We start from the raw sequence: 16,684 nt of genomic DNA on the forward strand, positions 1-16,684 counted from the left end.
CCTAACAAGCAATTAAGTAGCCCACACTGAACCTACTTCACAGAGAACTGTCAGATGGAAGGGGTAGCATTCTAAGGTATGATGTGGCATGTTTTTCTGTTGTTTTACTGGCGTGGAATGTATATGCTCGCTACAATGTAAATATGTGGAAAAGACGTTCAGTGGCCTCCTCTGAACTGGGCAGCTTTAAGGCTCAGTAAGCTGTGAAAAACTGGGGGGAATTAGGGCGGGAAAGTGTCAGATCCAGATGAGTGTGACCAGAAAATGATGGGCTTCTTGTCACACACGCCATTGAACTGGGGTGTGTTTGTGTGTGTGTGTGTGTGTGTGTGGGGGGGGGTGGGGGGGGTGTATCGGATGGGCGCGAGAGAGAGGAGAGAAGCTGTTGCGTCCGACTCACTGACTGTGTATCCACAGCTAGTGAACTGGAATTTACCTGATGCCAGACAAAAACAACAGCGGTGACAACGTTGACAGTGACATCAACAACAACAACAACACCAAAAGTGTCTAAAAATTCCCTGAAATACAGGTGTGGTTTGCGCAAATGTTACTGTGAACTCAGCAAAGTTTTCATACACTTTGCCAAGTTCTCAACAAATGATTCAGTCACTGATGTATTCTTTTCTTGTGAGGATTATTTATTTATTTATTTGATAGCTAATTTATTTTTTCATATATTTATTTATTCTTAAGGAAGCTTCATATTGTACGAGGAGGTAAATTATACCTTTTGTATGCTCCAAACATGTGCCAAAGATGGCCAAACCCAGCTGCTCTCTGCACCACCGGTCTGCCCGGTCGGCCTGTCTGCCGTGGCGTGCTTTGCCACTGTGACCGACGGGAGAAACACCACTGCTGGATTTTCCTAAAACAAGGAAGGAAGGTCCTCTGTTGATATTAAAAAACTTTCAAAAACAAATTCATTTTTATACTGAATTTCACAGCATAGCAGAACTTCTCAGACACTCTTCTCCTCTTAAGGACACATACAGAACAGATTAGCTATACATTTGATCAGTAAATGCTTTATATGTGGGATTAGCTATACATTTGATCAGTAAATGCTTTATATGTGGGTTTGGCTGTTAATGTCATGCAATTAGCTGTAAGATTTCAGGTCACTTCTTCCCCTATGGACCTCAACTGAGCTGAAATAATCACTGCACCTGCTGATGGTGTGTGGGGCAGGGGGGAGGGGGGGTTCAGAGGCAGGATGGAGTTTTAAATAAGCACAGGCCTGAGGCTCTGTCTTTCTCTCTCTCTCTCTTTCTCTGTCTCATCAGTGAGGCAGCACACATTTAATTACATGTCTCCGAGAGGTTGATATTTCTGTCAGGGGTCTCTGGGATGTGTCCATGGGGGATTTGATGCCAGGCTGAGCTGTATCTATTGTATCTAATTAATGTACAGTGGGTGGGCAGGCATCATCATTGTGTATGTTTAGCCAGCACACTGCAATTACTATCAGGGCTGCCGCTTTGGAACATATAGATCACTGTGCAAACTTCATCACAAGTTTATTAATGTTCAGGGTGAAGGGAACAACAAAATAACTTGTTAAAGTATAGACAGAAACATGAATGTTAAAAAAAGTGGATCAGCCCCATAGTTCAGATTCACTCCAAAATGTAACAGGTTCTTACTGCATGCTTCACACCTGCACCATCTATCATGGAAATCAGTCTAGTAGCTTCTATATAATCCTCCACCGCATAAACATGCAGACAGACAAGAAACCAAACAAATGACACAGAGGTAACGTTTAAATATTTCTATGGCTGTTCCATTTACATAAACACATTGATATGACTTTTAATAGCTGCATATCAGTAGCTCACAGTGAATGCTTTTGTGTTGTTTTCTTCATCAGTAAGTACCTTAAGTTGCAAGTAGTGGTTACTTGTGTCTGGAGAGGTCTTAACAAGGGACCACTGAGTAGGGTGAGCAGTGTGATTCTTTGGAAATTCCTCTGAGGCATGATACCTGTGGAACATAAGCATATGCCAAACCTTCAACAATGAAGACCATGGATTATCTCAAGGCTTTTTGCATTTATGATAGATTATAAAACACAAAGTCAGAACATATTACAGCAAAACAAAACAAAACAGAAGGATGTTAGGAGAAGTATGGCAAAAGGAGGTTAGACTCTAAAGGCAACACATACCCACATGGAAACACACATTTCACAGTCCCTCTCTCTCTCTCTTTCCCTCTCTTTCTTTCTCTCTCTCTCTCTTTCCCTCTCTCTTTCTTTCTCTCTCTCATCTATGATCTACACGTGTCTGAAATGGTCCAGAAGTCATGTGTACGAATGGGGCCGTTTGTCACACGACAATTACAGTTACATCACACAATTGTGTCTCCCTGGTCTTGCTACGGGTCAATCGAGGCCCACTGGTCATGATCTCATTCCCCACAGATCCAATGAGCCAGTAGAAACGGGCTCTCCAGACCGTGGACTCTTTAATTAGCCAGCATGAGCATCCTGCAGTGCATCCTGTATGTGCTGCTTAATGGATGTAATGGCTTGGGTGGAGGTCATTCTCATCAGAGGGCATGCGGGTGACGGTGCTTGTTTGCAGCCACAATGTATTAAATAGCCTGCTGCTCTCAGTGGAAGTGAAGGGCAAATATCAACAATTTTGCATCCAGATGTTTCTAAACATGTTGAGAATGAAACTGGTTCCTACACCTGAGAGCACAACAGGGTAAATAATTCTGCTCAAGGTCCATGTAATGGACCTTAACAATGGTGGCAAAACACCTCTCCATCACCAAGACTCCATCACACTCCCACCTCCTTTGGAAAAATAAGGGCGCATACTTCTCATGGCCTACATCTGGATCCAGCGGTGTCTTGTGAATGGCCTGATGATCCACGTCCACTGCAGTGGCCACTTTCTCCAGAGAAAGAGTGAGCACTCCTGCACTACTGACACTGCTGGACAGCCTGAGGCAAAGACAAACACACATTTACATGTACATTTGCATTTGTGTATCGCGAAGATGCAACACAAATTGATTTCCTTCTCTCAGTATGTAGTGTGAAACAGTACATGTGCATGAAGCACAGAGGCTGATAGAGCACAGGGAGTCCTTGCTGGCATAATAAACATGTTAAGAAAATGCAGTGTGATGCCAATCAGAGTGGTTTTTATGATGCTGTTCGCAAGCATCACAGAATTATTTTGGACTGTGTTCTCTTTTAAATTAAATGTCTACTTCGCTCTCAGGATTTTGTTTATTTCCCTCATTTGAGAAATGAGAGAAATACTTGCGATACTGAAACCCCTTTAATTGAATTAGCATAATCCTACAAAGATACAATCTTAATTAGGAAATATTAGGACATTAATACTTACTATTGCAGGCTAATTTAATTAATACTACAATTTCCTATCAAACAGAGGCACAATATTGTATTAATTAACTGCTGGAGGAGACGTGGAACCTCTGTCCTAAATTAGCTTTGATTTTGGTGCATTCAAGCTTGAACATTTCAACATTTCTTTTTTTTTTTTGCTCGCAAGCTTTCAAAGCACATCACAAGAAAAGTGCAGGGCAATCTCGGACTGCCGCAGACTAACTGCGTTAATTATAATTCGCCCCCACAAACTCCAACGGTTACGGCGACTCCCGACTCCGAAATGGACTTCGCCGACAACTTCTTCATCTGACTCACATGAAGAGCCTGACAGGCACATATGGGGCTCCCGAGGAAATTGCATTTTAAAAGATCAAATTTAATACAATTACTTTACACCACCCCCCCCTTAGATTCTTATCAGAGTTGGTGGTGTGTGAGTGTGAGGAGGAGGGGGTTACGTCACTATAATTTCCCCACTAATACATTTTTTATTCGCCTTGTATGATTTCTCTCGACTAGGTCACTTCAGCTCTACCATCTCCCAGTGTCATGATATACTGCCTGCCTCATGGGCTCCTATCAAAGACTCTTACGCCCCCCTGGGGTCAAAGGTGGACTCCTGCTACAAGAGTAGCTCATGTCAAGCTTTGCCCCCCCCCCCCCCCACTCTCCCTCTCCTTCCCCTTCTCCTTCCTGCGTTTAAGAGCGCTGGTCCTCGTTTGGTCACCACTGCACTACACGAGTGCCGTGTGCCTAATGGGCTCATTTAGTGCGTCTCATTGTCGGCAGAGAAATGAGTTTAACCCTGCCAACCCCTCTCCCGTGGTGGAAGATTTGCTCAGCCGTCACCAGGCACAATGATTAGGCCAGCCAGGGGAGCAGTGCGTTATCAAGGGGAGCTTTCCACAGACACCCACTTCCCTCCCCTCCCCTCAAAACTACAGGGGCTACAGAGCTCCCGGTCATCCCTCTGATCCAACCCCAGGCCCTAGGATGACACTGGGCAACACGATCGCAAAGGGGTTTTTATCTGCCACTCAGGAGATATCGGTTCGGGCATTCAAGATAACACTAAACCACACTTACCAGCAATGGACTAGCCAGTGGACAGTGGACTCAAATGCACTTGGAATGAGCAGTTTGTTTATTTATGCATTTATCTATTTATTTATTTATTTATTTTTGCATGGCCTCAGAAAGGGGTAGAAAGGCCATACACGCCGTGCTGTGACCACAGCGACACGTCTTGAGAGCGACTCGGTAGTTTGGGCAGGAAAGACGAGGCGCATACCCCCACCCTCACCACCACCCCCACCATCGGCCCCCACACACCCCTGGAGCTCGGGGACAAACACTTGCTAATGCTTCATGGATGGCTGGCCAGCTGGACTGGAGGCTATGGGACAGGGATGGGGGGCCTCCTCCTCACAGCTGCTCACTTGGGGGGCCACAAGGCCTCCCTCTCACAGCTACCCCATGCCCCCAGTGGAGCTACAATCCCCCATCCACCCTCGTCTGCCCGACTCCATGCTGCCTCAGTGGGGAGCAGTACCCCCTAGAGGGCCCCAGCTCATCCCACAGCACACTTCAGACAGACACCCCACCTTGCAGCCTAGTTTCGAGCTGTCACTCACAGTGGCAGGCAGAGCAGCAGCAGCAGCAGTGTCTTCTGCCATCATGTCAAACAAGCTCGCTTTCTTTCAGACTTTCTGTGAGATATCTCTGGGATTCTGATCAAGAGATTTTCTCACACTTACTGTTAACAATGTGACATATTGGGCATAATGGAATATTAAAGTGATGTATCTCCATTTGAATGTTACATGATGTTCTAAAAATAAAAAAAACAAACAAAAAAAAACTGAAAAAACAATGGCAGTGCAAATTGTCCCCATGCCAATACCCCTAACAAACAAACATCTGTTTGACTCAGAACTAAAACTTGTGTTGATATTGTGTATATCTTTAAATTTAATCCATATAAAGATTCAATTATGATATGGGGAAATATGAATAGTATAAATAAAAAAAAAAATGATATTAATACTGTACATTTATGTATATAAATTACTTTAAAATTAGTCATTTTAAAAGGAAACATATCTTCTGTATTCACCTTGATATTACTTTCAATATGCCACTGAATAGATATACTTTTGTTTTCATGAGCTTGCTAAATAATGTGTTAGGATACAACACTTCTGAAGGTGCAACCGCAACTAGAGTATGAATGAGAGTGAGAGAGTGTTAGTTGAAGTGAAAAATCTTTTGGAATCAGTGGCGTTTCAACAATTTTGCATCACGTCCTGTTTTCCTCCTGCAGATATACAGTTCCCCTCTGTTTATTAGGCCTATGTGTTGGAAACTGTGAGGCATTAATTCCAGTCAATAAGCATATCATCATTAATCCCTGTTGAATACTACCCATCTCTAGGGTGAGCCATCAGTATGGGTGAATGATTCTCTCCCCCACCACCACGACCACCCTCCCCCGACCCCCACCTCCTTCCACTGCACCCCTTTCCCTCACTGAATTACACCCAATCCCATTTATATGGGATTGCACCAACAGTCAGACTGAGTATGCTCCGGAAGTTTCTCTGTAAAGATCACAAGGTGGTCCTGCCCAATGTGGAAAGAGTTATTACTTCTTCTTCTTTAAAATGTAGTGGTATCTGAACGGCTCAGGTGACAGAGGCGCGAAATAATTAAAAAAAAATAATAATAATAATAAAAAATTGCGGATATGCACAATTTAGCCAGAAATTTAGTTTTCAATTAAGGCGAGGAGGCGTGGGTGATGTGGGAGATGGGGGTGAGTGGGAGGCTGTGGTGGGTCGGGGCTGCCCCCTCTGCCACAATGACAGGGCTCTGGGTCCAGGGACCCCCTGCAGGGAGCCCATCTGCAATCATTACAGTGACTACTCAGACATGAAGAGAGGGGGCCGCCACACCATCACGGCACTGCCACTTAGGCAAGACAGAGAGAGGGAGGGAGGGAGAGAGAGAGAGAGAGAGAGAGAGAGAGAGAGAGAGAGAGAGAGAGAGAGAGAGAGAGAGAGAGAGAGATAAAGAAAAATAAATAGAGTGGACAGAAACAGAGAGAACTGTCTGAACTATCTGTTTTTAAGCCATTCTGTTCCAAAACAGAGTGAACCCCAACTGTCTGCAGGAGAGGGAACACACTAATGCATGATAGTTGTCCTAAGAAGGAGGGATAGAGAGAGGGCTAACCTGTGGTCTTCCCCATAGGACAGCCAGACCCTCTGACCGCTCTGGAGGTGGAGGGGGCTGCGGACAGCCTCACCCTGCTCATCGCATATCCACGCGGGGGAGAGGCTCCAGCCGTAGGGGCTACCCGTGGCACCAGCTCCGAGCCTGCCTAGGATTACCTGCAAGAGCTGCAAGAGACACGCAGTGGCAGGACTTTTTAGCTTTTTCAAACAACCTCAGTAAAACACACACACACACACACATACACACACACACACATACAGAAACAAGGGAAGGTGAGGAATATAAAGACATTCCAGCCTTCCCACCAGATATATCCCAGCGAGTGAGGAATATGTTCAGAGGAATTCATGCAGGGAGGAGAGGGAAGAAAAGAGGAGAAAGAGAGAGAGAGAGAGAAAGAGAAGTCACAGCCTGTGATACATCTTGTGAGAGCTGTCACTGGAACACAGGAATATCACATGGAGAGTGGAAGTCACAGCAGCGTAAAATGACCAGTGGCCGCTGTGCAGAGGCACACTCTGGCCAGCAGGGGGAGATAGAGGATCAGCTGTGAGGGTGTGACCTTTCTGGTTCCCTCGCAGCAAAATCCCAGCCGAGCACATCACTTGTTCAGATAGCCTTCTCCAAAACACCCCATGTTTCTGACTACACTACAAGCTGTGCTATAATCCAGACATGAAACTCATCATAGAAGAAATGTCCCGTAGAGACATACAAGAAATCAAACTGCACACAGTATGTTAAAGTAAAATATAATATGTTAAATGTACAAATATAAAAATGTCAATTTAACTTTTACAAGTGGAAAACAAAGAAACTAAATTGCATGGTTTAAAATAGCACCACATGTAGAATTCATGCAGACAGCAGGCTGCCAGTGTTAGCGATGTGGTGTATGGAGAGAGGGAGTCCACTCACCCTGTCCATCATGCGCTCCTCGTCCCCCTGGGTACCCTTCTCAAGCTCAACGCGGTTCACAAACACCAGTGTGTGTCCTGAGTCTCGGCCCCGCTGGTACACCTATGGGCACAGTGGAAAATCACAACACGCAATACATGTCATAGAGACTGACCAGAGCACACCGCAGAGTGGGTTATTATGACTTTGATTATGACACTAAGGCATATACTGTTGTAGTGCTTTTTTGTGATATGGAGAGAAGGTCAACTGTTACAAGATTATGAAAATCTGCAGTTAAATCATCTGAATGATCTGAATTTCAATAAAGGATAAAATGTGTGTCCCTGGGTATAACCTAACAAAGATGGGTAATACATAGCCTAATCTGGGTTTGGAGCCAATTTATTAATTCACTGAAGCTCAGCATGGCACGCTGCTATGCACCATCCCGGGCACCAAGTGGTACAGCCCTCCAGACACCCATTTTGTACCCACGTGGCCTATACCACCAAGTGTAACACACACACACACACACACACACACACACACACAAATAAACACAAACACAGAAAACACAATCACACACACGCACAATACACAAACACAATCACACACACACACACGCACGCACGCACACACACACACACACACACACACTATATACAACACCAAGCACCAAACTTGGTGGCTCATCATTTCCTCATCATGCCTTGCCTATGAGACATGTGAGTGTAGTACTGTAAGAGCATTGTTTGTGGACAGAGGGCAGTTGACACCTCTTGATAAGTTCACCCACTACACCCCCCCCCCCCCCCCCCCCACACACACACACATTAACACTGCCTGTCAGATGGGCCCACGTTGGCCCGATCGGCCTCCTCCGGAGCCAGTCAGGAGGGATTAGGCACATGGAGGACACTGACGGTGCCAGGGCCAGGTAAAAAGGCCTGTGACTGTCGGCGGGCGGTCATCCTGTCTGGGGTTAATGAGGCCGCGACCTCCTCATGAACGTGCAAACATAGAACTCCCCTGAATGTGAGGTCATAAATCTTTCCAGGACCAGTAACTTGGATTACTATTTGAAAAGCGATCATACATAAAATGTACCTACATTCATTTAGTGCTCTATATAAACATCCATATTTATCTGTCTGTTTGGTCGCCATATATATACAGACATACACTTGCCCAGTATTTGTAATTATTCACTCATTCAGTTTATAAGACTACACCTCAGAGATAACTGTCACAACTGTTCTGTATCCGCAGGTGTCCAGAGTGGTCAGGGCGGCAGGCCTCTGCAGAGCCACTTGTGGATGACAGAGTGAATGTGGAGGGTGGGGGCATGACAGACCCCCTCCCCCCCCACTCCCCACAGACCTTCCTGAACCTACCTGAACCCCACTGAGTTTGGTGAGGACACACACACACACACACACACACACACACACACACACACACACACACACACACACACACAAACAGACAAAGACAGAGGTAGACCAAGATGTCTTCTGGAAAATGGCACTGCACAGCAGGACAGGTCCAGTGTTGTCTTGTATACTTGTGCTTACACACCACTGGTGGCATCAAAGAGCAACACCCCACACACTGACAATAAACCTGTGACACCACACTCTATGGGGCCTCTGGTTCAATAGAGCCCGCTGACTTAACCATGGCAAGTCCTTCAAAAATGTATGATCTCTAGCTAAGTTGATCTTTAAATCATACATAAAAAATGGCAAGTTGTTGCACATTGTTACTTTAAGTATAACTCTTCTATGACTTTTTCACAGAGAAAAATGCATATATTTTGGCAAAAAATATTTAAGGAAACTAAAGTATGATTTTGACTCAACAGAACAAAAAAAGAAAAAGTTTTAAGAAAAACAAAATGTTTCTCGAAAAAGAAAACATTTCTACTTTGAGCTGGAGGCCCTGGGGTAGTGGGGGGCCCTGGGACAGGGGCCACTTGCTGCTTGCTGGGCTGGAAGACTCTTCTTCCACCATTCGGCCCAGGATGGACAGCTGCTGCTGGTGATTTCTCAGACAATCCTCCAGTTCCTTAATCTGAGCCTGTGCCTGAGAGAGAGAGAGAGGGAGAGAGAGAAAGGGAGAGAGAGAAGAGAGAGACATACAGGAGGTCAGAGGACTGAGAGAAAAATCTGACCGGGCATCTCTCTCACACCTATTAGACATTGTAGGGCCAAGCCATAATAAACTGTGAAAAGCTTATCACGAGAGACAGGAGCGTGGTCAGTGTGAATGGGTGAGGGAGTGGGTCAGTGTGTCCGTGTTTGTGTACGTGTCGGTGAGTGTGTGTGTGTGTGTGTGTGTGTGTGTGTGTGTGTGTGTGTGTGTGTGTGTGTATTTGTGCAAGCATTATCAACTGTGTTAGTGCTTTATCCTGAAGCGTTCTTGACTCTTGATGAGAAGATGAACTGATACAGAGAGGATGTCTTTCCCTGTAAGCATGACATACCCCCCTCCCCTGCTTACAATCAATGCTGAACCGACTGTCTGTCTGCAAGCCTTTGTGGGGTGATATGAAACAGTCCCCAGAGTGAATAGATATTTTCCTCAAATCGTTGCATTAGAACACTGGTCGACATAGGCAGCACTTATTGTGAGAATAGATATTTTACAAGACCGTTTGGAACAACAATAAACAAAGACACGGACGCCGAGGTCCCATCAGCGCTTGACACGCAAACAGCCTTTCGTAATGCGCTCTACATTTTGCGATTGTGAATTCATGATCTGCACAACTCTTTTGGAGACCAGTGAGCACATTGTGAGTGGCGCCGAGTGCTGTTTCGGAAGGGGCTTACGTGCCGGGGCCAGAGCGCTTACGTTTTCAGACGGGGGCTCTTGTGCACGGCTGCGAGCGTATGTGTATGGAGTCACTGAAGCAGAGCAAAAGTGAAAGAAACAGAGAGCAAAAGAGAAAGAAAGAAAGAGAGAGCGAGAGAGAGAGGGAGGGAGCGAGAGGGAGAGAGAGAGAGTGGACAGGGGCTAATGAACGCGTCCGCATTCATACGAGGTTCCGTCTAGGATCAACAGGGCCTCCCCCCGACTCAATGCCTCTCCGTTTCTCCTTCGGCTCGCTGCGAGCGCAGACAAAACACTCGGCCACACAATCAGGTGGAGGGGATTGATGGCGGACTTGTCTACGCGCGAGGCTGATTTCGGCGAAAACTTTACAGCATCAAAGGGTTTTTCCTGGCAGAGCCGAACAGGAGGCAGCTGTCTCCTTTTAAGCATTTGTGAGTTACAGTCAAGAGCTGTAGTGCTAATTGAGCTGTGGCCAGACTGGATGCGGCATCTAACACTCACACCCTTACAGAGTGTAAAATGTACTGAGGAGTAACATACTATCCAAAGAAACATACCATACAGTTTTATAACTGTTATTATGCAAAAGTGTAACATTAGTAGGGTGTGTTTGTCCTAAGAAGAGCCAATAGTCTACGTTTAAAACCACATTTTAGGTTACAATTTGAAGCCGGTGTGTAAGAGTTATGTTACACTGCAGATTGGGCATGATTTGACGTGCAGTATGTCTTAGCTCTTCATTAGGTAAGGGGGTCATAAGGGTTTAAGCTCAACAGTAAAGCACATCTTTATTAATTAAGATAAACTGCACCTTCTCTCTGGCCGTTGCCCGTTGTGTCCCGGTGAAACTGAGGATCTTTGATGTGACATCCTCTGTCCTGCCTGCCTCTACAGACTCCAGCTGGAAGACAAATGCTTTTTGAATCAACTGCAACTCTATTGAAATGTCCCAGTAAAGTAAAAAAAACAAACACTGTAACCAACAAATTCAATAAGACAGAGAATGAAAAAAAAATACACAAAATACAATTTCTGTAGCCTAACTGTAATAGTGGAATGTGTAAGGCTGATGAAATCCTTCTACTGTACTGTCAATTTCAAATGTCTGCCGTAGGAATAAATAAGATGCTCTTAAAGGTACTACTTTGTAAAAGAAGACAACAAGGGAAAATTGCTTTGACAAAAGAAAAACAGAAAAGTAAAAGCTCTATATGGAAAAAACAAAACAAATATTATCAATCAACCAGTCATGGTGTAAAATCAATTATTTATACTGACAACCACGTCGACTCAGGAAAGAAGCATAATATACACACAAGTCAATAACTCATCCCAGGGCTGTTGTTTTCTGAGGAGAGCGCTGAAAGGCCACTACAGTCTCAACCTGTCAGTGGACTCACCCAGCGCCCGCAGCCCAGCCCCTTCATCAGGCTTTCTGCCTGGACATCCATCCCCTGCGACCCTATGCTCAAAAATGAAGCTACCAGGAGAAATAGCACATTGATTGAAGAAAACACAGTAAAGGCCTCCGTTTATTTTTGTTCCTTCTTGTCCTGCACTGAAGGGAACAAAGACGTGAGACGTCGAAACCTGTGCAGGTCTTTCGAGTTTGAACCTCGTGTCTCCTTAACTTGGACAGCGTGTAGCTGGACTCTTTTTTCAAGGAGCAAGGAGAGTGCTGAGTGGGAGTCACATTATGCAGGGAGAGGACCCAACCGATAAATAGATTCCACTGGCTGCCATTTCACTCTCTCATCTCCATATGTCATCTGCACACCACAGAGTGCCACAGCAAACCACAGAGCAGTTTGCGGAAAAGAGCAGCTGAACCCCATCCATCCCAACCTCCATCGCTCTCAATCCCCCCAAAAAAACACAAAAAAAAAACAAAAGCTGTCGGTGAAGCCGGTAGTCTCTCACCGCAGGCCTTTCAGGCAAACTGTGAAGTCGCACCCTCAGTTTAGCGGGTTATGTGTCTGTTCCTGCGTCGACACGCCGACTGCAGCAGAGAGAACAGTTGGAGGCTGCCGTTCGTGGCCAGTGATGCATAACATTCCAATCTCTGTACCGCAGCGGCAAAGACGGAAACCTGCAACAGGGCAGAGCCCTAATAAATAGAGCCCTAGATAAATAAAAAAAAAATTAAAAAAAAACAACAGCACAACAAATACCTTACTTGTTGTGTCTGCCATTCACTCTCTCTTTCCCCACTATTGTGAAATGCTTGTTTTCCAATGCATGTGTTATGTTGAGGAAGTGAAACTGTGGAGGATGAGAGAAGCTCATCAGGCAATTAGCAAGCCCACGCTGGAAGGAGAGCATAGTGAGGTAACACTGAAAATATCTCGGCACGTTGATGCCTAATGAAGCATGGGGTGATACAGTGAACCGCGGAGCATGATAACACCTGTTCTCCTGGACCCAACACAACACGTCACCACCTCTTTCCTGAACTTTGTCAAAGTTCTGCGTTCACTTCTATATGGAAAACAAAGCTAACTGCTGCTTCACACAACTCCACGGGCATTGCTTTACCAGTTCCCATGAAAGTCAGTAATTCGACCAAATGTGATACCTGTACCAGAGACTTTCTAATGTGGAGACACAGCACTCAAAAAATACTCCATAGAAATGCATGGGGCTAGTTTGTCACGCCAATATGGCCGTTGTCTATCCCACCCCTTCCTCGGCAAAACGTTGACATGTGAATACATTGAGCCAATCATGTGGTGTGATGTGAATACATTGAGCCAATCATATGGTGTGTTGTGAAGACATCGTACCAATCATGTGTTGTGATCTCGCCGCTGGAGCAAGATTGGTGACGTGAAGCCTTGCGCACACGCAGTTCGACCCAAAGACTGTGCCCGATGAGTGCCCATAAAACGTTGGTATATGGCCGCCGAATGGAGGGACTTGCCTAAAAGGACTTTGCCTGTATATCAACGGCAACACTCAAATCAGCCACAACTACCAGGAGCAAAGAGAACCTTACAGGCAGACACAAAATACACTGTGATAGCAGTAGAGATTTCACACGAAGTAATTACCACTCCAATATCATGGACTGAGACGTAGCAGGGGTAATGTCTGTGTGTGTGTGTCTGTGAGTGTGTGTGTGTGTGGGTGTGTGTGTGTGTGTGTGTGTGTGTGTGTCTGAAAGTGTGTGTAAAGTGAGCATTTGTTTGTGTGGAAAGTGATGGGTTGTATGGGAGTGATGGGTTGATGATGGAGGAGATTTGGATGATAGACAGACAGACAGACATTGAGAGAGACAGAGAGAGAGAGACAGAGAGAGAGACAGATGAGGGGGGGGGGGGGGCGGTGGACTCTACAGGTTATTAGCGCTAAACACTGAGGGAGGAGCGAAACAGGCCGAGTCAATGCATAATTTGAAGGCCCATCAGGCCCCGTCAGGAACAGCGGGGAGGAGAGTGCCTCACTCCATCAGCTCACTCACCAGCTTGGGTGGAAAATTACAGTAATTAAAAAAGAGGGGGGAAAAAGCGGCGTCTCAGCTAAGCCCTCGCCTCACTACGCGGCCGGGCCAAAGCCGGGGAATCCTTTCTTCACCCGCCACCTTCAGCTCTGCAGGCTTGAGCTTTTACATGACCTTATGCCCCGCCCCCCCCCCCCCCCCCCACCCCGGCCACCTCCCACCCCAACCGAGCCTCCTCTCCCCCCTCATGTCTCTCTGTATGTGTGTGGATCTCTGTGCTTGTGCTGGTTTGGGCAGGGTGGGGTGAGGGGGAAGATGAGAGTGTGTGTGTGTGTGTGTGTGTGTGTGTGTGTGTGTGTGTGTGTGTGTGTGTGTGTGTGTGTGTTGGGTGGGGAGAACTGGTTGGTGTAATTACCGGCCCCACTCTGGATGATGCAGTATTGATCAAGAGGGGTGTTGAGGGGTGTGAGAGGGAGAGAGAGAAAGAGGGAAAGAGAAGGAGAAGAGAGAGAGAGAGAGAGACAAAGGTGGCGAGGCAAAATGAGAGTCCCAACAGTAGCAGACCCCGGAGCAAATCGAAAGCTAATTCCAGCCCTCTCGCTCCACCTTCCAGCCCTCCCTCTCTCCACCACCATGTTCTCTTCTTCTCTCTCTCTCTTTCTCTCTCAATCACTCTCACTCTCTCTTCCCTACCCTTTCATTAGAAAGCAACTGTGATATTGGCCAATCAATACACAACACTGGATTGATTGTGCTGTCAGGGAGGGAGTGTGAGAGCCTCTCTGTCTTGGTGAGGTGAGCTCAATCAGAGGCCTCTTGGCTCGAGCTGTCTTGACCCCTGCCCCGCCGGACCTGGCACTGGCGACTGGTGACCGCTGATGGAGGTGGGGTAGTGGAGGTGGGAAATAGCCTCTTGCTCGGCGGATGATGACAATGATGATGTTGATGATGATGATGTTTCGGCATCTGAGCATTCCGTCGATTCGAACGTTATTTAGTGCACTGACATACACAGGGCTCCATAATTGGTGGTAATCATATCTCTTTCCAAAGCTTGTCGAAGCCCTCAGTCAAATTTAGCAAATAGAGAGAGGCGATCGCTACTGAGGAGAGAGTGCCTGAGAATCAATACGAGACAGACAGGTAGGCTGCGTTTGAAAAGACCTCAGCGCAAGCCAGCCGTTGATAAAAGATAGACGCCTAACAGCCTCTGTCAAAACAGCGGCAGAGGTGGCGAGGGCTGATGGGAATCTTAATTAGGGGCAGTAACGAGGCGGCGGCCACTCCTCACAAACACTGTGATTAGAGATCACTCCATCACGCACTCTCATCGGCTGTCCGCAACCCCGGTAATGTGCCTTCTGACAGTTGCTCTCCTCCTCCTCCTGCCCGATCCTCCTTGTTCCCACCCTTTCACTTTTGACAGTTTCGGCTGAGTCCACACTAATCTCTCTCCCTCTCTGTCTCTCTCTCGCTGTGCCTGACGAAGAGTTGAAAAACTTTTTCAAAGCAAAAATGTGAGGAGAAGGTGAGGAGAGGTGAATCCCGAGGGGACTGTGAGAGGAGGAGGCAAGTTTGTGCAGCTTTTTGATTGAGAATTGATCAAGTTGGACAATCGTCTGAGTCTGAAGAACAGCAGCACTTTTTGAAGGTGAACAATGGATTTTTTTCCATCTTTGTCTTATTCTCTGCAAAACAAATGAAAGACTTCAGACGATTGGAGAGAATCCAACAAACAATCATCTTGCATACCCCCCCCGCCCCCAAACATCCACCTACTTTGTTCAGTCTTCACTGTGTCATAGAGGTCTTTGACGGTGAGCAAGTGAGTTGAGAGAGGAATCCAATGAGGGAGTCACACTGAAAAAGGAAAGCTGAAAGAGTCACAAAATTAGTCTGGAAAGGCGACTTAAGGAGATATTCACTGAATATTCCAATAGCACTTTTGACGGGGTGTCAGCGCCAAGTACGTTAGACCCTTCAGTATGTTTGTGACCAGCCTCCACTTTAGGACAAAGGCCCTTTCGAGTCCTTGGCAAAAAAAAGGACAAGCGAGCTGATCATCAGCCTTTCATTGCTCCTTCAAGTTGATTCTCTGTCGAAGAGATCAACATTCCTCTCATAGCCTTCCCCCCTTGCCACCATTTGCTCAGCGGTAAAGGGCCCTTAATGACAGGTCTCCATTCAGCTCAAGACGAGCTCAAAGAGGGGAGCATGTATTAGCGGGACAAGTGAAGGACAGGAGGTGATAACATGGTGCTTGTCATGAAAGACAGAAAGACAATTGCCACGGCAACCCAGGTGACGGAGGAGAGAGGGCGAGAGGCTGAAAGGAGCAAGCCTCTCCAGAGGGTCAAAAAAGTCTTTCAAGAGTGTCATGGCCGGCCATTATGCTCGAGAACTGAGACAATGTGCCTGAGATGTCCGGGCAGCAGGGCAGCAGGAAGTGCTGAGGCATTGATAGGAGGGTATGAGATCTTTTTTTATCCTCCACAGATCATTATTACAAGTGAGAAATTCCTCTAATGGAGATTGATTACTCTCGTGTTATGTGACAAGTGACAGATTTCAGGGTAATTACAAAGTGGTGACAGATGCCTAAACATCCTTTGAAAGTGACAAAGGGAGACAGAGAATAGCAGCTCTTTGCCCTTGTCATTTTTTTTTTCTGTCATTGTCCAAGAAACAATGAGGATGAATGTCCTTAAGGTGGAAATGAGACTTTTCTGACCTAATCTCTTATAGAGGACTTTAATAATCTCCTATTTACAATCCTGAAAAGATGTGCAAGTCATTGTTAAAATGATCGTCTGAAATGGATGATTACTGTACCCCAACACACAGACCCACGCACAAGCACGCTCGCACATACTGTACACTCACTAACACTAACACAC

At 46.1% G+C, this 16,684-nt stretch overlaps 1 protein-coding gene across 1 annotated transcript in view; it reads right to left on the reverse strand.

Annotated features, from left to right (window-relative positions):
- The window catches only part of LOC121724120 (doublecortin domain-containing protein 1-like), a 77,738-nt gene that overhangs the window by 28,695 nt on the left and 32,359 nt on the right, over window positions 1-16,684 (reverse strand). The window contains exons 10-16 of the mRNA XM_042110477.1: window positions 11,160-11,249; window positions 9,437-9,595; window positions 7,529-7,630; window positions 6,608-6,774; window positions 2,831-2,956; window positions 1,881-1,986; window positions 731-868 (exon numbers count right to left, since the gene is read on the reverse strand). Coding sequence (XP_041966411.1) covers window positions 731-868; window positions 1,881-1,986; window positions 2,831-2,956; window positions 6,608-6,774; window positions 7,529-7,630; window positions 9,437-9,595; window positions 11,160-11,249 — 888 coding nt within the window. The remainder of the gene's footprint in view (window positions 1-730; window positions 869-1,880; window positions 1,987-2,830; window positions 2,957-6,607; window positions 6,775-7,528; window positions 7,631-9,436; window positions 9,596-11,159; window positions 11,250-16,684) is intronic.

Source organism: Alosa sapidissima, chromosome 11 (assembly GCF_018492685.1).
Source record: "Alosa sapidissima isolate fAloSap1 chromosome 11, fAloSap1.pri, whole genome shotgun sequence".
NCBI lineage: Eukaryota > Metazoa > Chordata > Actinopteri > Clupeiformes > Clupeidae > Alosa > Alosa sapidissima.